Here is a 26517-nt window from a genome sequence, read left to right on the forward strand (position 1 = left end):
GATAGAAGTTTCAGGATATATATGGGCCTGGTCACCAGGCCTGTTCTGAAGTCTTTTGCTCCACAGCTGGCAATTATATAAATTCAATAAACATAAATAATATAAAGATAAGTACGGAGGCGGGCTTGTGAAGCATTGTAATTTCTTCCTGTTGCAAACTGTGATACTTCTCCAATGGCAGACTCCTAATTGAAACAACCCATTCATTTTTTAATTGGCAACTCTGATCTGCTGTTTACAATTGGTGGGAGGGTGGAGATTTTGTCGGTTTTTTGAGACAGGAAAACTCGGAGTATCGTGCCTGAGTTTCCATGTAGCAACAAACGGTTAATTAACGAGGTTGATGGCTTCATTTGCCTTCTCATCTTGTCTGCTTAGCACTGACAGTGCACCATCTGTCTGACATTCCAGATCTGCCCCCACAAGTCCTCCCATCTGCTCGTTCTCCTATAAACACGCCGCCGACAGAAATTCAAGGGAGCTCAGATTCGTCCTCACACCAGCCTGACACCCCTTTTGAAACCTACGAAGATGCATTTGCGAGTGTGTTACTCATCAGTGCTTTGGAGGGAGGTGAGAGTGCACTGCATGCGCTGGAAGAGAAGCAGCGGAAGAAATCTACATTCAGCACCAAATTCCACAGTGCGAAGGACGGAATTCTCCTGCAGCCTCTATAAATGTTGCAGAGCACGGCAATGTGCACAGATCAGGTTAATTTGCTCTGGAACATATAAATATATCGGATAGCTTATTCTGCTTCCAACAAGGACCTGTAATTGCGTGGCATGTTCCCAACCCCCCCCCCGGTGGAAATAATGACACATGACACAATTATTAAGGTTAATGGGCTAAAAAAAGGCCACGACTTTATTGGTTACAGGTGATGAGCGGTATTGGCTTAGGCATTGGTCCTAACTGACTATATCTCACTCCCAGTGGCGTAGCGTGGGGGGTGCAGGGGGGGCCGGCCGCACCGGGCGCAACATCTGGGGTTAGGGCAAATCCACGGGTTAGGGGGCGCAAATCCACGGGTTAGGGGGCGCAAATTACTTGCCTTGCCCCGGGTGCTGACAACCCACGCTACGCCACTGCTCACTCCAACCCTTCCGCTTGAAGTCCGGGAAGGGTTAACCACCAGTGGGGGGAGTCCTGCTGATGCACATCAACTAGGAGCTTCCCCAGGGTCACTGCTTGGGGGCATGCCTTGGGCCCTCACCTCCCTAAGCTTCGGATAGGGCCATGCCCCCTGGAATCTTTTAACTGACTACCCTTCAATATGCGGGGCAGGTGATGGCGCTACCTCCCCCCTTCCATCTACAGAACCATACCAATGCCTAACCTTTGAAGGTGACCCGGAAACTACAATTAATCCAGAATGTGGCAGCTAGACTGGTGACTGGGAGTGGCCACTGAGACCATATAACACCGGTCCTGAAAGACCTACATTGGCTCCCAGTATGTTTCTGAGCACAATTCAAAGTGTTGATGCTGACTTTTAAAGCCCCAAATGGCCTCAGCCCAGTATACCTGAAGGAGCGTCTCCACCCCCAACGTTCAGCCCAGACACTGAAGTCCAGCTCTAAGGACCTTCTGGCAGTTCTTTCCCTGCAAGAAGTGAGGTTACAGGGAACCAGGCAGAGGGCCTTCTTGGTGGTGGCACCCACCCTGTGGAACGCCCTCCCATCATATGTCAAGGAAATAAACAACTATCTGACTTCTAGAAGACATCTGAAGGCAGTCCTGTTTAGGGAAGTTTTTAATGTTTGACATTTTGTTGTGCTTTTAATTTTCTGTTGGGAGCCACCCAGAGTGGCTGGGGAAACCCAGCCAGATTGCGTGGGGTATAAGTATATTATTGTTATTATTATTATTATTATTATTATTATTATTATTATTATTATATACCTTGCTCTCTTCCTCTATCTAGACCAGCCTTTCTCAATCTGTGGGTCCCCAGATGTTGTTGAACTACAACTCCCATCAGTCTAGCTGCTGCATTATGGATTATTTGCAGTTTCTGGGTCGCCTTCAAAGGTAGCCCCATGTAGAGTGCATTGCAGTAGTCCAAGGTAAGTGAAGGATGTAGCTCCAGCTCTCCAATTTGGAGAGCACAGGTTTGCGGGCAGCAGTTACTTCCTAGTCCCCCATCGGGAGTCGACATGGCTGGGCATCTGCCAAGTTCTGCACCAGTTCAGGAGGACCTCACTGGTTCTGGGGTGATCTTTGAGAACTTGAAAATGGCTTCCATCATAAAAATGGCTGCCTCCTTTGGTACACATGAGCAGCTGAGCATCTACAGATAAGCACATTTAATACAGAGTGGGCGGCTCGTTGCTTCAGCAGCTGTTTTATTCGAGAGGTTCAGTGCTAAATTTCACCCACAAAACAAAGGCAGTGACTGAAGCAGACTCACTAAAAATATAAAGTCACTGCACGCCATTCCATGCAGCCCTATTTTTAATCATCCCACGGGGAAGTTTAATAGAATCATAGAACTGTAAAGTTGGACGTGACCCAAAGGGTCACCTAGTCCCAACTCTTGCGATGCAGGAAATCACAGCTAGATTTCAACAACCGGCTTTATTTATTTTTAACAGTAAGACTGCCTTGCAAAACAACAACAACCCCAAAGATGCTTTATTCAAAGGTTTAAAAGGCACCCTAGACCACATTTGAGCGGGTGGAGGGGATGAGGAAATCAGAAATAAACAGTACAATGCTATTCATGTCAAATCGGACGTTAAGCCATGTGAGACCAATGGAACCAACTCCCATGTAAACGTGCTGAACCAGCAGCAAAAGAATTTGGAGGAAGAAAGTCGGGTTGGGGAGATTTCACGAAACAATTTCTCCTCAACTTACTGAATCAATTTTGCCAAATTTTGGTCAAAGCGCTGCTTCTGCCCAACCCTGTGTGGTTTCCCCATCACCTTCCCCATCTCTCAAACCTCTGTCCAGTTAAAATCCTTGCTGCCTCCCAGTCATTCCCTTTGCTTTCAGCGTGGTTCCCTATGAAAGGCTGCAAAGCGTGATCATTGGAGGAAGGTTCTGTAGCAGTTGTAGAAGCACGTGTTTTCTTTCCCCTTATATCTCTCTCTCTTATGCTAAGGTTGCCATAAGTCTGACAAATCTCGAACATGTCCTCTTTTGGGGTGCCTGATGTTGGGATATTCCATTCCACCTTAAGGAATAGGCATGAGATTGTTGCATGTCACATGTCTGTTTACACTCCAGCACAGTATGCCGGGAACTTCTGTTTGTGTATAGCCTTCGCTTTTGCTGTCTTGCTTTGGACACGAAGGACATCAGACATGTTTTCCTTTTGTCCAGGGGGATTTTTACAATTTTAAGCAAATGTGGGGGGCTTTTTGGAGGGGGTGTTGGACAGATTGGGCTTGGCAGCAGTAGCAGGGTGAGCAGAGAGTCGCCCAAAAATGCTCAACAACTTTTTTTTGGTCTGAATTTTTACCTCTGGAAATACGGCAACCCTATTTATGCTCATCTAGCTGCAATGAGCATAAGACACAAAGCGAAGATGTACAAATATCAAAAGCGACAAATAAATACCGTACCCATCCCACCTGAAGAATCTTAATTTTCGTACAGCTGTGTGACTTGATTATATGGGGTGGGTGGGAAGCAGAGATGGAAGCAAAGGGAATTTTAAATATTTGGCACATCAAAGAAAGGGGAGGGAGCGATACATTTTGTAACTATTATTTAAAAAGATGCTTTGGCAAAATAAATATCTGAAATGGCCCTTTCAACAATCGCATGGATCCAAGCCAGGCTGAGCCACCCCCCACTCATGGATGTGCAACATTCTCTCCAAAAGCATCCATGGCAGCTACAATTTCTCCTTGGGGCCTCCTACCACAAAAGAGGATTTGAAATGTATTGCAGGTGCGATGGCTCAAAGCCAATGTGCTCTCCTAATAAAGTCGAGCAGCAGAGAGTCCGCTTGGGTAAAATTATAGGTTGCTCTTGGCTTTCCTTACAGATCTCCCATGTCTCCGTTTCTAGCAAGATAAGAAGTTGAAGGGCTGGAGGAAACATTAATGAAAAACGCGACCTTGCCAAGCAGACTTTCCTTATTACCATCCCTTGAAAACCTTGGGATGTAAATAATGAGAGATTGAATCCCTCTAAGGAAGGAACAAAACATTTGAAATGAAGCGTTTACGGTGTTGGACAGTGTGCTGAAGCTGTATTTGGGAACGCTGTTTCCCATCCCCGGGGAGATGATGTTGCGGGCTGGGACCAAGCCCTTCCCACGCACATGGAGCGGAGTTGCCTCTACGCCACTGCTTGGTTCTCGGCCGCATCAACCCAAGGCTGTCCAATCCGGACGGTCCAGGGGCATGGCATGGGCTATTTAAACTGCCCACGGCCAAGGACATGTTTCATTTCTCCCTGCTCGGGCAGTTCTCCCGCCCCATCTCCCTTAGGTTAGGTTCTTTATCTCTTGACCTTACTATGGACCTCGGTTGGTCGCCTGTTGAAGGGACCTAGTAGGAATTTTTTCCACTTGGCAAATTGGCATTGCCCATTTGGTTTTTCGCCTACCTCGTAGCAATTCGTCACAACTTTGTAAGGTTTGGTGGTTAGGGATTGGAGTATTAGGTTGAAGGTGAGGGGAGGTAGTGGCCATCACCTACCCCTTCTATTTCAAGGGTATTCCGTTAAAGGAATCCGAAGGGCGTGGTCTCTGTCCGAAGCCCCCTGGCTAGGGCCATGGCACGACCCCTAGCAGTGACCCTGGGGGAGTTCCTAGTTGATGTGCATCAGCAGGGCTCCCTCTACCAGTGGTTAACCCTTCGAAGACTCCTGCAGATGGGCAGGAGTCAGATATACAGTCATACCTCGGGTTGAAGTAGCTTCAAGTTAAGTATTTTCAGGTTGCGCTCTGCGGCGACCCAGAAGTAACAGAGCGCGTTACTTCTGGGTTTCGCTGCTCGCACATGCGCAGACGCTCAAAATGATGTCACACACATGCACAGAAACGGCAAAACGCGACCCGCGCATGCGCAGACACGCCGCCACATCTTACATTTACTTCAGGATGCGAACAGGGCTCCGGAACGGATCCCATTCATATCCAGAGGTACCACTGTAGTCGTGTGGTTTTCAATGCCTAAGCCAATACCACTCACATTCTGTAACCAACAAAGTTGTGGCCTTTTTAGCCCATTGACCTAAAATACTGTTTCATGTGTCTTTATTCCACTTCCTGGGAGGGTTTGGGACCTTGCCACGCAACAGACGGTAGCTTTGACATAAAGCACATGTCTTAGGTAACTCCAGGTAGATCTAGAAAAGAAACCAAAGTCCCTTCTCCAAAATGGAGTCACTCCATGAAAAGAATTCACACGGACCATCCCCACAAGCAGTGGAGGAGTTCAAGAACTCTGTTGCTACCTGTTCGAGAAACCAATCTGGGCGACACCCTTCTCCATCTGTCCGTATCCTCATCTTCCTGAGTGGTGCAATGTCGGGAATCTCCATGATGAAGGTGTCCTTTTGGCCAATCTCAAATCTGGAGGAATGAGAAATTGGCTCAGAATTAGGTCAGCTTCATACATGAAAGAGCCCCTGGCCACTGGTTGGAAGAAAGAGTAGGATCTTCCAGGTTGCAGGGAGAGTGCTGTTGCACTCATACCCCACTTGTGGGCTTCCCTGGGGGATCGGGTTGGCCACTGCAAGGAAAGGATGCTGGTCTCATGCTCTGTCTTTTGACTCGGTGGTCCTTGCATGAATTGGCCTTGGGGTGGATGGGAGGCAGAGGATGGATTTGGCCCACCCCCCCTGTTAAGTGGCCATGGCTGCTTTAAGAGTCTGCTTTGCGGACTCTGCTTGTCACGAGTGAGATTCATGGCAATATGGTATCCTGGCGCAACTCCATTCCAGAGCATACTTTGCCAAGCAGAAGACGTCTCTTTCCACAAGGGTCAAATCAATCCTGGCACAGGGAAGACCACTTGGAAGACTTCTTTTCAGTCTGGTGTTTTCCTTTTTGTCCATTTAGTCAGGGAAAGTGCCAGGTAGCACTAAAGAGAGTGTCTGTTTACATATCACATAAATGCACAAACATGAAATTCACATATGCTAATGAATGAAATTTCCTAAAATTTAAATGAAAACCATATCTCACTATAGTTGGGATCAGGCGGTCTGCATCACCTGTGTGTTCAGTCTGCTTGGCAGCTTCAAGGCCTGCTTGCAGACTTGCAGCAAACATCTGGCCTGATCCAGCAGCTCTCTTCCGATGTCCTTAAGGCCCCCTGCTTTCCCTTCCGATGGTTCATTGAACCAAACGTGGACTGGACAGCTCTTCAGACAGAGGACTGTACTTTATAAAGTAGCGCACAGCCCTGTCGTGTATGCCTGTCCCTTCTCCAGGAAGTGAGCAAAGATGGCTGGTGTTTGATAAGGCTTGGGGAATTGCTTGAGGGAGGGTTGTATGGACACAGAGTGGGTTGTGACCACAGCAGTGTTCTTCAACCTTAGGGCCCCAGATGTTACTGGGCAACAACTTCCATCATCCTCAGCCAGCTTAGCCAATTTTCAGGGATGATGGGAACTGTAGTCCAATGACACCTGGGGTCAGGGGCGGAGGAAGCGGGGTGCGGTGGAGCCGGTCCGCCCCAGGTGTCACCACTGAGGGGGTGACAAAATGTCAGGTGGCACTCACTGCGGGGCCTGCAGAGCCACGCGTCTCTCCTGGGAGTGACGCGGTGGCCTGAGCGCCCGCAGGCTCCATGCTGCCCCATATGGTCTGCCCACTGTCTCCTCCCCCAGCTGTAGGGCTGCTGAGTGGGAGGAGGCAGGCAGAGTCCTTGGAGGTCCTGCAGAGTGTCCTGCCCCAGCTTGCCCCGCCCCCACGGGTGGCTGGGCACACCCCTGGGCTCAGGACACGCGTGCCGCCCAAGGAGCCTGATTGGCTTGCTCCGCCGCTGCCTGGGATTCCAAGGCTGAAGGGATGAGGGCCTCATTCCTGCCTGCCTGAAATATCTCTCCTCACCCCATTCCAACCCACGTCATGCATCCTTATCTGGACTTTGCATGTGCCATCGCTGTCAGTAGGAGAGCACACACGCTTCACCTGCTGAAGAAGAAGAGTTTGGATTTGATATCCCGTTTTATCACTACCTGAAGGAGTCTCAAAGCGGCTAACATTCTCCTTTCCCTTCCTCCCCCACAACAAACACTCTGGGAGGTGAGTGGGGCTGAGAGACTTCAGAGAAGTGTGACTAAGGTCACCCAGCAGCTGCATGTGGAGGAGCAGGGAAGCGAACCCGGTTCACCAGATTACAAGTCCACCGCTCTTAGCCACTACACCACACTGGCTGAAGGACCCTAGCTAACTCTCAGGCATTTCCAGGTAGAAGGTTCTTGCAACAGGTGGTGGACCTCTTTCTGGGTGAGACACAGGACAGCCACTGCCAGTCATCGCAGACAATAATGGGCTGGCTGGGCCACTGGCTTGATCCAGGTTCCCTCCAGGCTGAGCAGTTCTGCTATCACGCTGCTCCTGCAAGCAACACATTTAAAGATCCTGCTCATAACTGTTTGTTGGATTCTAAACCTCCCTGTTGCTCCACAGGACAGATTAAATTACACAGAGGCTATTGCCCTGGAGAGATGAACTAGATGGCAAGAGAGCTCTTTGAGAACGCTTAATTTATATGCATGCGGGGGCATAAATCTGAATCAAACACTAACAAGAGGAAAAAGGGGTGAAGACAGAGCAGATAAATGGCCTGGCACACTGCCCTCTCCTGGATATGGGCTCATCTCTCAGGAGGAACCTATTGGCTGTTCCTGCCCTCATGTCCACTTATCAATTTTTGCATGGCCAGGAGCAATTTTGTAGCTTAAAGCTAATGTAAATTAAATTGCCTTATTATCTGGGACAGTTTAAAGACGTGCTTGTTTTTTATTTATTAAATTTCTATTATGTATTGAATTGTTTCTGTTGCATAAATCACCTTGGGTTATTACTTAAAGAAAGGCTTCAAGTCTTAGGGTAACTACAATTTGCTGTCCCAATTATCCTCGCATGGCAATTTTCTGGGATTGTATCCAGGCCTCTGTGCATTTTGCAATTCCATGGAACTGCAGAAAAACCACCCAAATCTCAGCTTGCCTTTTTTCCTTTTGCTTTTTTAAAATTTTTACAGCAGTTAGGAGAAAAACATGTTTCCAGTCCTGGCAAACTGCCATCTCCATTAGGAAGCAGGCCTGAGACCCTGGAGAGCCATTGCAAACCAGGGCAGACAGCAACCGGCTCAATGGGAACTTCCTATACTCCCTGTTATATTGTTTAGATTTTCTGATAGGGAAAATCAGATAGAGAGATCAGGTCCACCAACAGCAGGATACACATGTACCAGGCCCTGAGCAAGCAGGGACCCTGGACTTTTAATTTTCATTTTTTTAAAAAGTCAATTAGAGATGTATAAAGAAAGTTTGAAAGCAAAATGTGGAAGCACCTTTCTAAGGCAAATTGGGCAGATACAGAGAGGTTGTTGTTGCTAATGATGCTTAGGAAATGCTGATTGAATATATGTCTATGAGCAGCAGTTCTTGGCAGTAGATTGCAGGGAGTAGAGGGCAGGGGCCTCAGTCTACAGGTACAGGACCAGGAAATCCCATTGGCAGCCGTATGAGAGATCATGATTTACCCAGAGATAAACTAGGCACTTTCTCAAACCAAGTCCAACACAACGAACCCACAAAGACCAAACGGCCCTCCAGGGGCTCAAGAATGGACTCTGCCATTGGGAGCTCTGGAACAAGGAATTTGGCAAAGTCCTGCTTACCTGACTCCGTTTTTCTCCAGCTGCATCTCTTCAGAGCACCCGTTAGATCCAAAGAGCACGATAAAAATACCAGCATCCGTACCAGCATGTGAGACATCGCCAGTCACAACGGTCACTTCATAGAGAATCTGGAAAGAGATGAAGGACTTGTGATTTTACTTTCTGTAATTAAAATAATAATAATAATATTTTTTTTAAAAAAATACTTATTGTAAAAAACCCCACCAAAGACCAAGCCACAATTGTAAAAAAATAGAATGGACCGTGGCTGTGTCATTGGCTCCTTAGGCTATGCATGGAACAAGGCTGGCTTTATGGGCAGAAGGAACTTCCAGGTAAACGAAGGGATTAGGGTAAAAAATGAAAATAATTCCACATTAAAGAGAGGGGAAATGTCTTGGAATCGGTTGTCCTATAGCAGCCCCCCCCCCCCAATACAAACAATTAATTGGTAGAGCTCCCTGCCATGAGTGATATGGAGATAGTCTGTAGCTTGAGCAGTTTAGGGGGATAAGATCCATCAATGGCCATTGGCCATGGTAACTTCTTCCCTAAAAATTGACCAATTCAAGGGGCCTTCTGAGCACCCCCATACCTAGGGCCCATGTTTTTAATAGCATGGCCCTGGTTTTCACAGTAATGTCTTAATTTATAGCATGATCCATCACATTTGAAAAGGAAGGCTACAATTATTAAACTACAAGCCATTATCTGTGTTGGGGCACCTCCAGAAGTGTTGTGGTGGTTTTTTTGCTGTGCATTTTCCAGCATTTTATTGACAGAATAAAACCACAATTGTGATGTTTTTATACTGGACCATCTACACATTAGTTGTTCTTCGGTGTTTCCTGTCATGGGCCAGGAGTCAGCTTCACCTGCTGCGCAGCAGCCTGAAGGAGCAGATGGCGAAGTGACTCCACCTGCTGATGATCAGCCTTCTTGTTCCTGATGAGAACCAGCTGGCTCCAGATATCTTAAGCAGGGTTTCCAGCCTCAGTCGGTTGCTGGAAACAACATTTGTCATTCCCCCTAGGCAACCGGGGCGACCAACCTAAGGTCCATAGCAAGGCCAAGGAGAGTTTAAGATCCTGAGCTAGAGGGAGTGGAGGGTGGGTGACTCGCGCCGGGACGAAGGAGAATGAGGCCGAGGGTGGGCTGGCGCCGCAGCATATAGGCTGCAAAAGAAACGCCCCCCCGGTGTCACCTGATTGGTTGCCCACCGGCAGGGGCGGGCGCCAGCCAGGTAAGAGAGGGAGGCGGGGCTCAGGCTCCCGCCCACAACCACTCCCCTCCCTTCCAGGGAGGAGAGTCCTTGTCATTCCTGGGCAGACCTTGCTGCTTCTTGCGACCATGAACCCTTGGCTTTCTTGACTCCCGGATCATCTGACTATGCGCTCTATGTGGGGCTGCCTTTGAAGGTGACCTGGAAACTACAACTAATCCAGAATGCGGCAGCTAGACTGGTGACTGGGAGCAGCCGCCGAGACCACATAACACTGATCTTGAAAGATCTACACTGGCTCCCAGTATGTTTCCGAGCACAATTCACAGTGTTGGTGCTGACCTTTAAAGCCCTAAACAGCCTTGGTCCTGTATGCCTGAAGGAGTGTCTTCACCCCCATCATTCTGCCCAGACACTGAGGTCCAACTCTGAGGGCCTTCTGGCGGTTCCCTTGCTGCGAGAAGCCAAGTTACAGGGAACCAGGCACAGGGCCTTCTTGGTAATGGCACCCGCCCTGTGAAACGCCCTCCCACCAGATGTCAAAGAGAAAAACAACTACAGTGGTACCTCAGGTTAAGTACTTAATTCGTTCCGGAGGTCCGTTCTCAACCTGAAACTGTTCTTAACCTGAAGCACCACTTTAGCTAATGGGGCCTCCTGCTGCCGTTGCGCCGCCGGAGCGCGATTTCTGTTCTCATCTTGAAGCAAAGTTCTTAACCTGAAGCACTATTTCTGGGTTAGTGTAAACTGAAGCATATGTAACCTGAGGTACCACTGTACCAGACTTTTAGAAGACATCTGAAGGCAGCCCTGTTTAGGGAAGCTTTTAATGTTTAATAGCTTATTGTATTTTAATATTTTGTTGGAAGCCGCCCAGAGTGGCTTGGGAAACCCAGCCAGATGGGCAGGGTATTATTATTATTATTATTATTATTATTATTATTATTTGACCTGAGACCCTCCTGGCCTTAGGACTGCACTGAACCTTATATACAAACTCTGCCTCCAGGCAAGAACTCACCTGAGATTCGGCTGGTGGGCTGACTTCTCCCTTGACTCAGCTGGCAGCACAGGATTATGACATTTCCCTAATGTTACTTTATTATTGGAATCTGGAGGAGGACTACTGTTCTATAGCACAACCAAAGCAGTACTTACACCCCAGGACGTTAGCGGTGCGAAAAATTACAGCATCAGGAAGTTACAGGACAGGCACCTATTGTAAATGAAGCAGCGTGCCCACCATGAAACTTTTGCAGACACTAACAGTGTTGGAAACAAGATCACATATAGCTGCCCTGATACAATCATGGGTACAAATAATCATGAATTCACAATAAAAAAAGAATTCTGCAGGACAAAAAGAGTTCTTTGGTGGTCCACCAAAGCCACCAGTAATTTTCAAGTGGTCTGGCAAAGGCAGGAGAATTTGAGAACCACTAGTTTCCTCCCAGAAAAAAAGAGTTATATTTGCTTCAGAAGTGGCTGGTGAGAGGTATAAGGCAAGGTGATATGACTGACCTTCAGGCCAACGTTGACACAGTCTGCATCCAGGATGTTGTAGACCCGCGAGGTCAGTCCATCTCCCATGTCTCTGGCCAGCCAGCACTTGCAGACAAAGGTATACATGACACCTTTGGTGGGCACAATGATGGTTATTTCTTCCAAGAGCCAGGAGCTTTCTGGTGTGGCACCATCATGACCCACCTAGTGGAGCCGGAAAGGAAGAATCACTGTTGGTCAACATGAAAGCTTGGGCAAGCCGAGCACACAATGATGGAGAGAATGGCACCACAACGCTATGTAAAGGTAAAGGTAAAGGGACCCCTGACCATTAGGTCCAATCGTGGCCGACTCTGGGGTTGCGGCGCTCATCTTATTTTATTGGCCAAGGAAGCCGGCGTACAGCTTCCGGGTCATGTGGCCAGCATGACTAAGCCACTTCTGGCGAACCAGAGCAGCGCACGGAAACGCTGTTTACCTTCCCGCCAGAGCGGTACCTATTTATCTACTTGCACTTTGACGTGCTTTCGAACTGCTAGGTTGGCAGGAGCTGGGACCAAACAACGGGAGCTCATCCCGTCATGGGGATTCGAACCGCCGACCTTCTGATCGGCAAGTCCAAGGCTCTGTGGTTTAACCAACAGCGTCACCCGCTTCCTATTTTTTTTTATTTCATTTCATTTCACTTTTAATTTGTATACCGCCTTTCTACTCAAGGCGATTTACACAATTAAATTAACTCTCAAAACATTGGCAAATAATAAACAGATAATAAATAAACAGAAATTCACTCTTAGCAATTGCAATAAATAATAATAAAGACACACAACTTATAAAATGATTTTTAAATACTTTTATTTATCAGTTGAAAATGGGTGTGGCAGGAGGAATTTTTTATTCTGAAAATTTGACCCAGAGAAAAAGGGTTCCAGAACTGCAGCCCCACTGTGTGTTAGCCACCTGGGTGGGGGTTGGCAGGGGCTGAAGGAGACACACTGGAGGAGCACAACCCACAGGTGCAAACCACGGCGCTCGGCCTGTGCGTGCCTCAGTTCCCCCACCCTCAGGAATCACTGCTGTACTTTATTTCATAAAATTTATTGTATTTTTCCATGTATAACACGCTCCCATGTATAAGAGGCCCCTTATTTTTGGGGACTCCAAATTAAGAAAATGGGGAGAGATTGCCCAGAATTGTTGTTCGGCTTTTTGGGGGAGGATTGCCCAGACTTGTTGAGCTTTTTTTAGGGGGGATTGCCAAAAATCGCTCACCCGCATAACCTGCTCTGCCACTCGCACACGTCGCAATATCCGCTTATTGTCTGTCCCCTTACTGGCAGATGCCGCCAATCGCCCGCCCAACTCATGCACCAACAGCCAATCAACACCAGCCCTTGCCGCAGCCACCAATAACACGCCCAATAGCTGATGACAATCTCAGGCTCGCGGGAGCAGCCAATCACACGTCCCTCCTATGCACTATCCGTGTAGAAGACGACCCCATATTTTTAAACTAATTTTTAAAAATAAAATAACCTCGTCTTATACATGGTAAAGTACGGTATATGCTACAAGGCCACATAGCCACTGGGCTGCTTTGTAAACTTCTATTTATTTAATACATTTATGTGCCACTTAATTACTTGCATTTCTCAGCAGGGCCTATAAAAACAATCCACGGGAAATGGGGAAAACAGAACAATAAAAAATGGACACTAGAAGTGAAAGCGATGGAAATGGAAAGACGGTCATGTTCACAAGTAGCACGAAAAGCGGGAGGTGGGGAATATGTTTGTGGAAAAGGGAATCTGGAAGAAAAAGGAGGCAGCTTAAAATGTTTGTGGAAAACCTGTGAGCAGTACTGGTTTAGGTCTACCGACCAGCTCTTTGATCCACGAGGGACAGAGTGAAGAACATCTTTCTATAGCTCTGTGGCGCTTTGCAACCATTCCCTGAACTCGCACGACCCTACTTAGCTCAGAGAGATGCGAATCCTCTCAGCCGGCGCTGTCTGAACTGTCTGACAAACTGCTAACAGTTTAGACTTCTCTCCAAGAATCTCGCCGCATGTCACTGCTAAATTACTTAAGAGATTAATCTCGGGCACATTCTTATCAGCATAATTATGTATCCCAATCACTTCAAGGGAGCCTCTCGCAGTCAATCAGCCCTAATGAACAATCTGCTCACGAAAACACTGGAAAGCCTGACAGTTCATCGTGTTCAAAGCAAAAGTTGTTCCTTATTAGCAGAGGCGTCCAAACCCTTTTGGCTTCTCTGCTTCAAGTGGGGAAATTAGTTCCCAGTCCACCCTCCATGCGATATGTCATTCCATCTGAAACAGCCGATCACTTGTATATCTCCTCCCACTACACACACAAATTTACACGAAACAACTGATAACTTTATCTAACTGTTTCAGCCATCCCTCCCATTCAGGGGCATTACCACCCGGCTAAAGGCTGCATAGCTGCAGAAAATTACATCTAATCGCCTTGGAAACTGAGCGATTGACGGGGAGACTGGCAGGTGCTCACAATGGGGGAGGAATGTAGTTCAGTTTGCATTCCTAACAGGCATGTACCTAATTCGCTGCTCCCAAAATCATGCACGGACCCAAACTGTGGCTGTTCTTCGAAAGGACTTCTCCAGATTTCACAGTGCATTTCTCAAACCAAGCAATTTGTGCAAAAGAAATGCGTATATTAGGGAAGAGGTACATAAAACACATGGGTTAGTGGAAAAAGCCACCTATAAAAATGCACCATAAGGGTGCTTGTTTGTTAAAGTTTATATTAGGCAATACTGCCTATAAATTAAGAAAAAGGCAAACTAAAATGCCGGTGAATTCTCATGAGAACTTAAAAATGCAATCTTACGCGAAAAGGTTGGAAAAATGAGAAATCAAAACTGACAGATTTTGTCCTTCCATAGCAGATTCCTGACATGGGATAGGAATAATGAAAATGGCTTTGGTATCCATCATTGCTACCTCTCCAGCTAGCTTTTGCTCAGTCTCTGAAAGTCACAGAATCATAGAGTTGGAAGGTAACCCCCCCAAAGATCATCTAGTACAACCCTCTGCAATTCAGGAATCTCAACTAAAGTATCCATGACAGATGGCCATCCAACCTCTGCTTTAAAATCTCCAAGGAAGGAGAGTCCACCATCTCCCAAGGGAGACCATTCCACTGTTGAAGAAGAAGAAGAAGAAGAAGAAGAGTTTGGATTTGATATCCCGCCTTTCACTCCCCTTCAGGAGTCTCAAAGCGGCTAACATTCTCCTTTCCCTTCCTCCCCCACAACAAACACTCAGTGAGGTGAGTGGGGCTGAGAGACTTCAAAGAAGTGTGACTGGCCCAAGGTCACCCAGCAGCTGCATGTGGAGGAGCAGAGACTCAAACCCGGTTCCCCAGATTACAAGACTACCGCTCTTAACCACTACACCACACTGGCTCTTACTGTCAGAAAGTAACCAATATGATCAAGGGTCTGGAAACCAAGCATTATGTTTTGTTTTGTTTTAATAAATATTTATTGAAATTTTACAAAAAACAAAGGTTTACAAAATAAGAAAAAAGCATATAAAAAGAAAGAACTAAGAAAAAACATACAAAAATACATAAAAAAGAAAAACAATAAAAATAAAAATACAAAATGCAAAAAGCAAATAGGTAAGAAAAAAATAAAAACAAATCCATTTTTTGATATCTGTAAACTCATTTGCTTGTTTCCTTGACCACCTCACACCTCCCCTTTTTGTATTCCCATTTACATAATCTAATCAGCAAATCCTTACCCTCTTTCATTTATCTTAACTCTATATCTTAACATATTATAACTATATATTTTCATCCATAATCAATCCATTTTTGCATATTCTTATTAACTTTGTTGCTAATGCCACTTGTTTTCAATCCAGCATCATTTTAACATTCATTAATTTTACAATATTTCTGCAGATAGTCTTTAAATTTCTTCCAATCTTCTTCCACCAACTCTTCTCCCAGGTCTCGGATTCTGCCAGTCATTTCCGCCAATTCCATATAGTCCATCACCTTCATCTGCCACTCTTCCAGGGTGGGTAAATCTTGTGTCTTCCAATACTTTGCAATCAGTATTCTTGCTGCTGTTGTTGCATACATAAAGAAAGTTCTATCCTTCTTTGGCACCAATTGGCCGACTATGCCCAGGCGAAAGGCCTCTGGTTTCTTCAGAAAGGTATATTTAAATACCTTTTTCATTTCATTATAGATTATCTCCCAGAAAGCCTTAATCTTTGGGCACGTCCACCAAAGGTGAAAGAATGTACCTTCATTTTCTTTACATTTCCAACATTTATTATCGGGCAGATGATATATTTTTGCAAGCTTGACTGGTGTCATGTACCACCTGTATATCATTTTCATAATATTCTCTCTTAAGGCATTACATGCCGTAAATTTCATACCGGTGGTCCACAACTGTTCCCAGTCAGCAAACATAATGTTATGTCCAACATCTTGTGCCCATTTAATCATAGCAGATTTAACCGTTTCATCCTGCGTATTCCATTTTAACAGCAAGTTATACATTCTTGAAAGTATCTTAGTTTTGGGATCTAACAGTTCTGTTTCCAATTTTGATTTTTCCACCTGGAAGCCAATTTTTTTGTCCAAATTATAGGCCTCTCTTATTTGATAATAATGAAGCCAGTCTCGCACTTTATCTTTTAATTTCTCAAAACTCTGCAATTTCAATTTGTCTCCTTCTTGTTCCAAAATTTCCCAATATTTAGGCCATTTGGCCTCCATATTGAGCTTTTTCTGAGCCTTTGCTTCCATTGGTGACAACCACCTTGGGGTTTTATTTTCAAGTAAATCTTTATATCTTATCCAGACATTAAACAATGCTTTCCTGACAATATGGTTTTTAAATGCTTTATGTGCTTTAACCTTGTCGTACCACAAATATGCATGCCACCCAAAAACATTATTAAAACCTTTTAAGTCCAAAATGTCTGTGTTCTCAAGAAGCAGCCAATCTTTCAACCAGCAGAATGCTGCTGATTCATAGTAAAGTTTAAGGTCTGGCAGGGCAAATCCGCCTCTTTCCTTTGCGTCAGTTAATATTTTAAATTTTATTCTGGGCTTCTTGCCCTGCCAGACAAATCTAGAAATATCTCTCTGCCACTTCTTGAAACAGTCCATCTTGTCCAAAATTTGCAATGATTGAAACAAAAATAACATTTTTGGCAATACATTCATCTTTATAGCTGCAATTCGACCCAACAAGGAAAGCTTCAAATTTGACCATACTTCTAAGTCTTTTTTCACTTCTGTCCAACATTTCTCATAGTTATCTTTAAATAAGTTTAAGTTCTTAGCAGTCATATTAACCCCCAGATATTTTACTTTCTTAACTAATGTTAAACCTGTCTCCTTCTGAAACCTCTCTTTCTCAATCGGTGTTAAATTTTTCTCACCAAGCATTATGAGGAGCAGTTGAGGGAGTTGGGTAGCATGTCCTCCTGGAAAAGAGGAGTTTAAGAGCAGAGACATAAAGTTGCCAACAAAGGTCCGCATAGTTAAAGCTATGGTTTTCCCAGTAGTGATGTGTGGAAGTGAGAGCTGGACCATAAAGAAGGCTGATCGCCAAAGAATTGATGCTTTTGAATTATGGTGCTGGAGGAGACTCTTGAGAGTCCCATGGACTGCAGGAAGATCAAACCTATCCATTCTGCAGGAAATCAGCCCTGAGTGCTCACTAGAAGGACAGATCCTGAAGCTGAGGCTCCAATACTCTGGCCACCTCATGAGAAGAGAAGACTCCCTGTAAAAAACCCTGATGCTGGGAAAGATTGAGGGCACAAGGAGAAGGGGACGACAGAGGATGAGATGGTTGGACAGTGTTCTCGAAGCTACCAGCATGAGTTTGACCAAACTGCAGGAGGCAGTGGAAGACAAGAGTGCCTGGCGTGCTCTGGTCCATGGGGTCACGAAGAGTCGGACACGACTAAACAACAAAAAGAGCAGATATGATAGCCATCTTCAATATCTCAAGGGCTGTCCCATGGAAGATGGAGTGAGCTTGTTTTCTCCTGCTCTGGCGGGTAGGACTTAAACCAATGGCTTCAAGTTACAAGAAAATAGATCCCATCATAACGTCAGGAAGAACTTTATGGCAGTAAGAACTGTTCGACAGTAGAATTGGACTCCCATGAGAGGTTGTGGATGTTTCTTCACTGGAGGTTGTTAAGCAGAGGTTAGATGGCCATCTGTCATGGATGCTTTAGTTAAGATTCCTGAATTGCGGAGGGTTGGACTAGATGACCCTGGGGTCCCTTCCAACTCTACAAGTCTATGGTTCTATGGACTACAACTCCCATTCTCCCTGAGTCCATTGACCATGCTGGCTTGGGCTGATGGGAGTTAGAGTCCTATAGATAGATAATTTATTACGGTCGGAGAGCAGCTTATAAAACACACTTGGGGGTACAATCCCAGAAGGAAAACAAACATTTAAAACAATGTACAACAATAAATTTAAAATTTATAAATGCGATAAGCATATAGACACTTAAAACTTTAAGATAAGCTACTGCAGAGAGATGACCCAGAGTCACCCATGGAACAGAATTTGGCGATTTTCTTAACGAACTAGTTTGGTTTGGGGGATGGTCTGCACCTACAGATTTGTACACAGAATCTGGCGACCGTCCGGGTCGTCTTATGATCTTTGCCTAACAGGAGAAGGTCAATTTTTTGCTTTTCCGGGAGGTAGAGTCCTATAACAAGTAGAAGGCCCCAGTTTCCCCCTCACCGTGTAAGGACATTCCACTCCTCTTCCAGGTAGAATCTTCTATTTCCTACTCAAATTTATGAATGGGCAGTTTCTGTCCATTTTTCATTCTTGTACTCTGGCCTACCTTTCATAGCTCATTTCTAGGCTCTCGCAAGCAGAAAGTGACCCTGTCTAGCTCCCTGCCCCGGGCATTCAGGGAGGTCTGGCAAATCCCAGCTGGCAGAGATGCTGCAAGGTTGCAATAATGAGACATGATGGATTTGTCAAAGGGGAAGCTGGATTGGATTAGCCAAAAGACCATTCTGGCCAGATGGAGCAAAATGAGAGAAGACGCAAAGCCTCAAGGAGGTGGAGGAGAACAAGAAAAGCTGAAGAGTCAGGATAATCTAATAAAGGCCTTATTGGTAAAGACACTACATGATGTCAAAGAATTTGGTGGCAAATGAGGCACAATCCAAATAGACAAATTTGCACACTATATTGATTTGTTGTTGGCATCCGTCTGTCTTGGGAGACAAGGGAGGAGTGTGCCTTTGGGGGTGAAGTCAACCCATCGGAGAGTCATAGCGCCTGCTGCGGCTGTAGAGCCCCATATGGGAGAGACATGTTTTGTTGCAGCTGTGGGAAGGTGGACCCCTGGATGGTTAAGTCCAGTCAAAGGTGACTATGGGGTTGCGGCGCTTATCTCGCTTTCAGGCCGAGGGAGCCGGCGTTTGTCCCACTGACAGCTTTCCGGGTCATGTGGCCAGCAGGACTAAGCCACTTCTGGAGTAATGGAACATTGTGATGGAAACCAGAGTGCACGGAAACACCATTTACCTTCCCGCCACAGTGGTACCTATTTATCTACTTGCACTGGCATGCTTTCAAACTGCTAGGTTGGCCGAAGCTGGGACAGAACAATGGGAGCTCACCCCGTCGTGCAGATTTTAACTGCTGACCTTCTGAACAGCAAGCACAAGAGGCTCAGTGGTTTAGACCCCCTGCGTCCTGAGGGAGGTATAATTTATTCTAGTTGATGGGCAGACAAGGAACTAATGTAGAACATAAAGAAACCTTTTGCCACTAATGGCAGCCACTTTGATCAGCTGACTCTGTTTCCCGAGCTGTTTCAGCAGCTATTGCCCCAATACTTTAAAGCAGTTCTTTGCAAGCGTAAGAGACAGGTAGGTCATGTTGCAATACTCGGCGGCTACTATCCTCAATGCCTCTGTTGTACCTGCACTGTTATGTTGCCATCTTTTTTGGTGATGCAGTGTATTCTTGTTTTGAGTGCTTTTTCACTACATCTATTTGCTAATAGTCTGGAGTTTTCCCCTCCATATTCATAGAAGTGTTGTTTAGAATATAGAATGCTGATCATTGTTTTGTTGATTTCTAGGGAGTCTAGTTCTCTCCTTTTTTGTTCTATAAGTTGAAGGAGTTTTTCGGATCCTGTTTGTTTGTAGCATGATGAGAGGGCAGTGATGTCTTGTTCTATTTTCCTAATTTTTGAGAAGGTTTGTTTTTTAAGGAACGCTTTCTCTTTTATGCAAGCTCCTCTGGTGACTGCTTTCATTGCGTCCCATAAGAGGGGGGTTGTTATAGTGTCTACATCATTTTCCTTGAAGTAGTTTTGGAGAGTTTTTGTGAGACTCTCTCTGATTTGTTTGTTTGTAGTTAGGATGGGACTGAAGGACCATGATGTGGTCCCTCTCCTATTTTAACGGTGACTTCTACTGGGGCGTGATCTGTGATTTTAATGTTACCTATGTTTGTTGATTCCATTGAGGGGATCAGACCCTGTGTGAGCAGAATGCTGTCCAGTCTGGACACTGTACCATGGCGTCCAGATTGGAATGCATAGCTGGTGTCTCCCAGGTTTTGTTCACCCCAGATGTCTTAGATACCCCTGTTGACAGAGGTTGGGAATCACAAGTGGGGAGAATGTAGCTACACACCCAGGCACTGCTGGCAGGCTTCTCTGGTTGGCAACCGTGAGAAGAGGTTACTTGATGACAGCGGTGTAGCATGGGTTGCCAGGGCCCAGGGCCACACCGGGAAGGGAGGGAAATGGACAGAGTATGCATGCACATTCAACTGCTTAACAGTGTCCGTGTCATGCAGGGATCGCAGGCACAGAGATACAAAAAGAAGAATCATGCCATAGTCTGGAGAAGTCACTTCCTAGTTCACACAGAGAAGCAATTTTTAACGGACCCCAACGATAGAAGCACAAAGCTGGATTGTAGCAGTACCGGGTGTTGAAATATTGCACCCCTAACAATTTTGTGCCCGGGGCAACCATCCCGTGCCCCCCATGCTATGTCACTGCCTGCTGAATTGCCTTACCCTATACATGCCCACTAGAGTGCTTTGATCTGTGGAACTGGCACTGTTACACGTACAACGTAAGATTTGCTATCCATTTTCATGCGGCGGCACCTAAACTTTGTAACTCCCTGCCTATTGACTTTGGACAAGCGCCATTGCTGTCTGTTTTTGGCACCTCCTTAACACATTTTTGCTCAGGTAAATCTATCTAGATCTGCAGAAGGTTCGTATGTGTTTTATTCCTTTTTTAGCTACTGTTGCTTTTCATCATTTGGAATATTTTTAAATACCTGCTTTTAGCTTTTTTTAAAAAAAAAATCAATAATTTTAATCGGGGGGAAGCAGAAGGCATAGCATGCAAGAGCAACCACGCTGCCTGCAGATGGCCGTCAGGAAAAAGCAAAGGTTTATTTTGGGGTGGGGTGGGGATAAAGCTGAGTGGAGTGATTGTCTATGCAAATTGTGCCTCTCAAACCCTTTGTTGTATAAGGGTTCCTGCGCTGGGATCTCTGATTGGTGCACATTGCTTATGAGCCATGATTAATGCTCTCCTATGAGAGGTCTCCCAAGGTCTGGCAAGCTGTGAAAACAATTTCCATGTCGAGCTAGGAAATTATACAAGAAGTTTTCCTCCCCGCAGGCCATTTATGAATCCGATCTCTGATAGAGAGCAACACTTTGTCAAGTCATCATTGTCTCTCTCATTTTTTTTTTACAGCATTTATAGATTGAAAGTGTGGGGGGGGGGTTGCATAGCTGAGAACCGCCCCCAGCCGCACACCACCCAAACAGATGCACACCAAATATAAGTGATTTTTGCATTGGGATATTTTGCAGGAATCATATTCAGACGATGTGTGCTGAAGGGAAAGGAATAGGATTTGGTTAGGCATGCACAATTTGTAAGCCATCAAACTAAGACATCTTCCCACCTGCGCAGGTAAGGGAGTTACTTACGCGTCACTAAAAAGAGGAACTGAATCACCAAAAAGGAGGACGGATACAGAGCTGCATGAAATTTGCATATGAAATTTATACGTATCAATGCAAATTTGGGGGACACGCCAACTAGGTTTTACTCAGAGTAAGCCCACTGAAATTATGGACCAAAGTTGCAATGCAGTCCTAAACATGTCTACTCATAAGTAAATCCTGTTGAATTCAGGGAGCCTTACTCCTAGGTAAGTAGGGTTAGGATTCCTGCTGAATTCAGGGAGCCTCACTCCTAGGTAAGTAGGGTTAGGATTGCAGCCTTAATCATGCTCCTTAACTTCAATGGGTCTACTTTGAGTATTACTAATGTTGGATACCAACATCCCCCCAAAGTTGCTATACCTCCTTGGGCCCTACTAGGTGACCTATTTATTTAGCATTCATCTGGATTCGTTTGCAGGAAGATTAGATGATGTTGGCTATTTAATGACCATGCATTTTGACTTGTTTGTGGGGAGATGAGATGATTTTGTGTCAAGGCAAGTGTTATCCCACGCTTTACAGTTCACTTCCCCATCACTTTCCTTATTGCAAACAGTTCAGCCTTTCGGAGGAGCAGATTTGTTGTGCAACACCAACCAATCCTATGCACAAACACGGGCACTCACTCACACATGCAGTAAGAAGAGTCTTCATAGCTCAGAACAAGCTCCATATAGAACAAGCACCTTGCTTTTCACAGTGACTAAACAGCTGTCTTAGGGAAGACCCAAAGCAGAACATTCTGCTTAGTCGTGGGTTTGCTGAATGCCAGCTTAGCTGAATACCAACCAAAGGAAACAGCACCCTTCCCCAGCAGTTTCAGCTGCCAGATAGTAGTGCTGGGAGATATCCTGCATCTGACAATGGAAGTTTCCCATTGAAGGGGGGGGATGCTAGTTACTGGGGACATAGGCTTGGTTCGGACCTGGGCTCGGCCATGTGTCCTTGCCCTCCCGGTGCTCTCCTACTTCTCTCCTTAGCAGTGGCAATGTTGGGGCTCCTTTCTTTTTTCTCCCTACCTGCCCACAGACTGTCTCGCCATAGTGCTGCATAGTCTGGTTATCTCTCGCTTGGACTACTGCAATGCACTCTACGTGGAGCTACCTTTGAAGATGACCTGGAAACTACAATTAATCCAGAATGCAGCTAGACTGGTGACTGGGAGCGGCCGCCGAGACCACATAACACCGGCCTTGAAAGACCTACATTGGCTCCCAGTACGTTTCCGAGCACATTTTAAAGTGTTGGTGTTGACCTTTAAAGCCCTAAGCAGCCTTGGTCCTGTATACCTGGTCCAGTATACCACTCCCATCGTTCTGCCTGGACACTGAGGTCCAGCGCCGAGGGCCTTCTGGCGGTTTCCTCAATGTGAGAAGCCAAATTACAGGGAACCAGGCAGAGGGCCTTCTTGGTAGTGGCACCCTCCCTGTGGAACGCCCTCCCACCAGATGTCAAAGAGAAGAACAATTACCAGACTTTTAGAAGACATCTGAAGGCAGCCCTGTTTAGGGAAGCTTTTAATGTTTGATGCATTACTGTATTTAAATATTTTGTTGGAAGCCGCCCAGAATGGCTGGGGAAGCCCAGCCAGATGGGCGGGGTATAAATAATAAATTATTATTATTATTTATTTATTCTTTCTCTCTCCTCTTTCTCCTCTCCCCTTTCTTTTCGTGTTAGCTCTGGGGTTTTCCTGGTCCCAGAGCTCCACTGGACAGTCAGCCTGGTGGCCGGGCGCTCTTGCACCCGGCTCAATTTGGGTCAGGGGGGTCAGCGGCTCCCCCAGTTGATGCGCCAGGCGTCCCTGGTTCCCCTTCGGTACTGGAGGCAGCAGTGGCAGTCTCAGCAGCCCAGAGCCAGCCTGGTAGGGCAGTTGGTTCTGGCTGGCTTCAGGAGCTGCTCGCTGCCGTGGCGCCCACCATGTTGCCTCACTGGAAGTCAGAAGTTTCCCATTGGACACAATGACTTGTAGTCATTGATGGGCTTTCCCCCCTCCATTTGTTTACCTCACTCTGCTTTGAAAGCCATCTAAGACAGTGACCATCTCACCATCTTGTGGCGCAATGGCACACACACTCCATTGCAGCACTTTTTAGCACAAAACACACACTGCCAATGGGAAGACCCGCAGCTCCACGAAACCATGTTCAACCTCTGCTATCTCTGCGGGAGACTGCAGAGAGCTACAGCTAATCAAAACAGGCAATACTGGACTTGACGGACCAATCATCTGAAACAATTTATGGCAGCTTCATATATGTAGGCTGGGAGGATGTTTTGGCCCTCCAGATGACACTGAACTACAACTCCCATCAACCATAGCCATTGGCAATGCTTGCTGGAGCCAAGGGAGCTGCAGTTCAGTGACATCTGGGGGCCAAAGGTCCCCTAACTCCAAGGGACGCATAGCTGTCAGCTTACAGATTTGAAAACAAGGGACCAGCAGCCTTGAAAATAAGGGACCAGCAACCTTGAAAATAAGGGATCAGCAGCCAAAATAAGGGATTTTCCAAGCACAGGTATGTTCAACTTCTGAGCCCCTCCAAGTCAAAGGCAGAAAGCCCAGCCAGCAGCCAAACGAAGCCTTAAGCGGTGGTTCCCACAGCGCAGCAACCCAGCAAAGGGGATGCAGCAAGGAAAACCACCATCACCTTTCCTCTGGGAAGCGCTGAGCAAAGGCGAGTCCCCAGACAACGTGGCCAATTTGATTGGCACAAGGCATGCAAGCTTCACCCCCCCAGTCGTTCTTAGACTCCTTATTGGGTGAGCAACGCAGCCAAGCAACACAGTTGGAGCCTCCCTCCTCCCTGGCTGGCAGGGAGGGAGAGGAGCTGCTTCCTTTGAAACCTGGGAAATTTAAGGGACATCATCAATAAGGGACAGCAGCGGGACACAGCGCTGGGATAAGGGACTTTCCCGCCAAATAAGGGACGGTTGACAGCTATGAAGAGACGTACTTGGGATGCCTTGTTTCAGTACAGCCTCCAATTGCTCTGCCCTCTTTGGGGAGAAGTTTGGGTCGAAGGCCCACAACACCAACACTCCCAGATCTCACTCTTCACTTGTACAGTTACCTCCATACTTTTTACTTCTTCAACATCCAGTCCCATGACGGAGAATTTCTCCACGGAGGCATCTGCAAACTCAGTCTGTCCATCCGGGAGGTCAAGCCACAGCCGGCCCGTCTGCAGCTTCCGGGGACCCGAAATGATGATATAGACTCGGCTGTCGGTGTCTGAACCCAGCTCGGCACCCGTGGTGACAATGATGTGGTAAGGAATTACTGGAAAGAAAGGAAGAATAAGGCAAGTGAGCGGTGGAGGGTATGGGAAGGTTCCATGTTTAATCCTTGGCATCTGCAGGTAAAGGATTTCAGACATGAGGTCTATTCATTGGTTCTTTGACCGAGACTTTGGGGAGCCACATCTAGGGACAGTGAGACCCCGTCTGCACTATGCATTTAAAGCATCATCATACCACTTTAAACACCCATTGGTTCTCTCAAAGAATCCACGGAATTGTCATTTGTTAAGGGTGCTGACAGACATGTAAAGGTAAAGGGACCCCTGACCATTTGGTCCAGTCGTGACCAACTCTGGGGTTGCAGCGCTCATCTCACTCTACACGCTGAGGGAGCCAGTGTTTGTCCGCAGACAGCTTCCAGAGCGGTACCTATTTATCTACTTGCACCGGCATGCTTTCAAACTGCTAGGTTGGCAGGAGCAGGGACCGAGCAACAGGAGCTCACCCATTCACGGGGATTTGAACCGCCAACCTCCTGATCTGCAAGCCCTAGGCTCTGTGGTTTAACCCACAGTGCCACCCGTGTCCCTTCTCCCCCTGACTACTCGTCATCAACCCACCACCAGACCTCAGGCTCTGAGCCTTCTTCCCTTGGGGGTTCCCCAGCTGGTACCCTCCCCATTCCTCTGCATCCAACCAGTCCTTGATAGGGTTGGTTGTTAAAAGGTAAAGGTACCCCTGACCATTAGGTCCAGTCGCGGACGACTCTGGGGTTGTGGCGCTCATCTCGCTTTATAGGCCGAGGGAACCGGCATTTGTCCACAGACATCTTCTGGGTCATGTGGCCAGCATGACTAAGCCGCTTCTGGTGAGCCAGAGCAGCACACGGAAATTCCGTTTACCTTCCCGTCGGAGCGGTACCTATATAACCACTTGCACTTTGACGTGCTTTCAAACAGCTAGGTTGGCAGGAGCAAGGACCGAGCAACGGGAGCTCACCCCGTCGCGGGGATTCGAACTGCCGACCTTCTGATCGGCAAGCCCTAGGCTCTGTGGTTTAACCCACAGCACCACCCGTGTCCCGTGTTGACAGGCATGAGCCAGCAGTAAATCACACTGAGCAACTCTTACTAGCAAGAAAGGATCTACACAGCAGGGTCAGGCCAGATGGGCAGGGTATAAATAATAAATTATTATTATTATTATTATTATTATTATTATTATTATTATGTGAACAACAACTCATCTCCGGTAGGTCTTATTCCCATGAAGCAGTTGCCATGACTCAAGTACACAGCTGTCTGTGTCTTCTCCTCTCCAGGGTTTTTCCCCCAAGCAAGCTGCATGTTTGTCTTTGCTGCCCCCTGCTTCATGCCTCTCCTGGTTCTGGGAGACTGGGAGGGGAAAGCTTGCCACAGCAGGAGGGGGAGACACCCATGCCTCTTCACTAGCCTGACCCATCTTGGCCTCCCTCCTCTCCTGCTCGGCTTCTGCCTCTGATTCTGGACTCTCTCTGCCACAGACTCTCCCTGCTCACTTAAGCCCTGTAACCTCTCCAGCTTCTGACACCTCTTCCCCACAGTCTTCTCCCTCTGACTAAGGTAAAGTTAGAGGTAAAGGGACCATTAGGTCCAGTCGTGGCCGACTCTGGGGTTG

At 46.6% G+C, this 26517-nt stretch overlaps 1 protein-coding gene across 5 annotated transcripts in view; it reads right to left on the reverse strand.

Annotated features, from left to right (window-relative positions):
• The window catches only part of LOXHD1 (lipoxygenase homology PLAT domains 1), a 194308-nt gene that overhangs the window by 20656 nt on the left and 147135 nt on the right, over nucleotides 1–26517 (reverse strand). For all 5 annotated transcript variants that reach the window (XR_014539524.1, XM_083575472.1, XM_083575474.1 and 2 more), the window contains 4 exons: nucleotides 24693–24901; nucleotides 11566–11751; nucleotides 8823–8950; nucleotides 5419–5536 (listed from right to left, as the gene is read on the reverse strand). Coding sequence is in view for 4 of the 5 variants with exons in the window: in XM_083575472.1 (XP_083431598.1) it covers nucleotides 5419–5536; nucleotides 8823–8950; nucleotides 11566–11751; nucleotides 24693–24901 (641 nt within the window). In the remaining variant the exon portion in view is untranslated. The remainder of the gene's footprint in view (nucleotides 1–5418; nucleotides 5537–8822; nucleotides 8951–11565; nucleotides 11752–24692; nucleotides 24902–26517) is intronic.

Source organism: Podarcis filfolensis (genome assembly GCF_964270895.1).
Source record: "Podarcis filfolensis genome assembly, chromosome: 11".
Taxonomy (NCBI): domain Eukaryota; kingdom Metazoa; phylum Chordata; class Lepidosauria; order Squamata; family Lacertidae; genus Podarcis; species Podarcis filfolensis.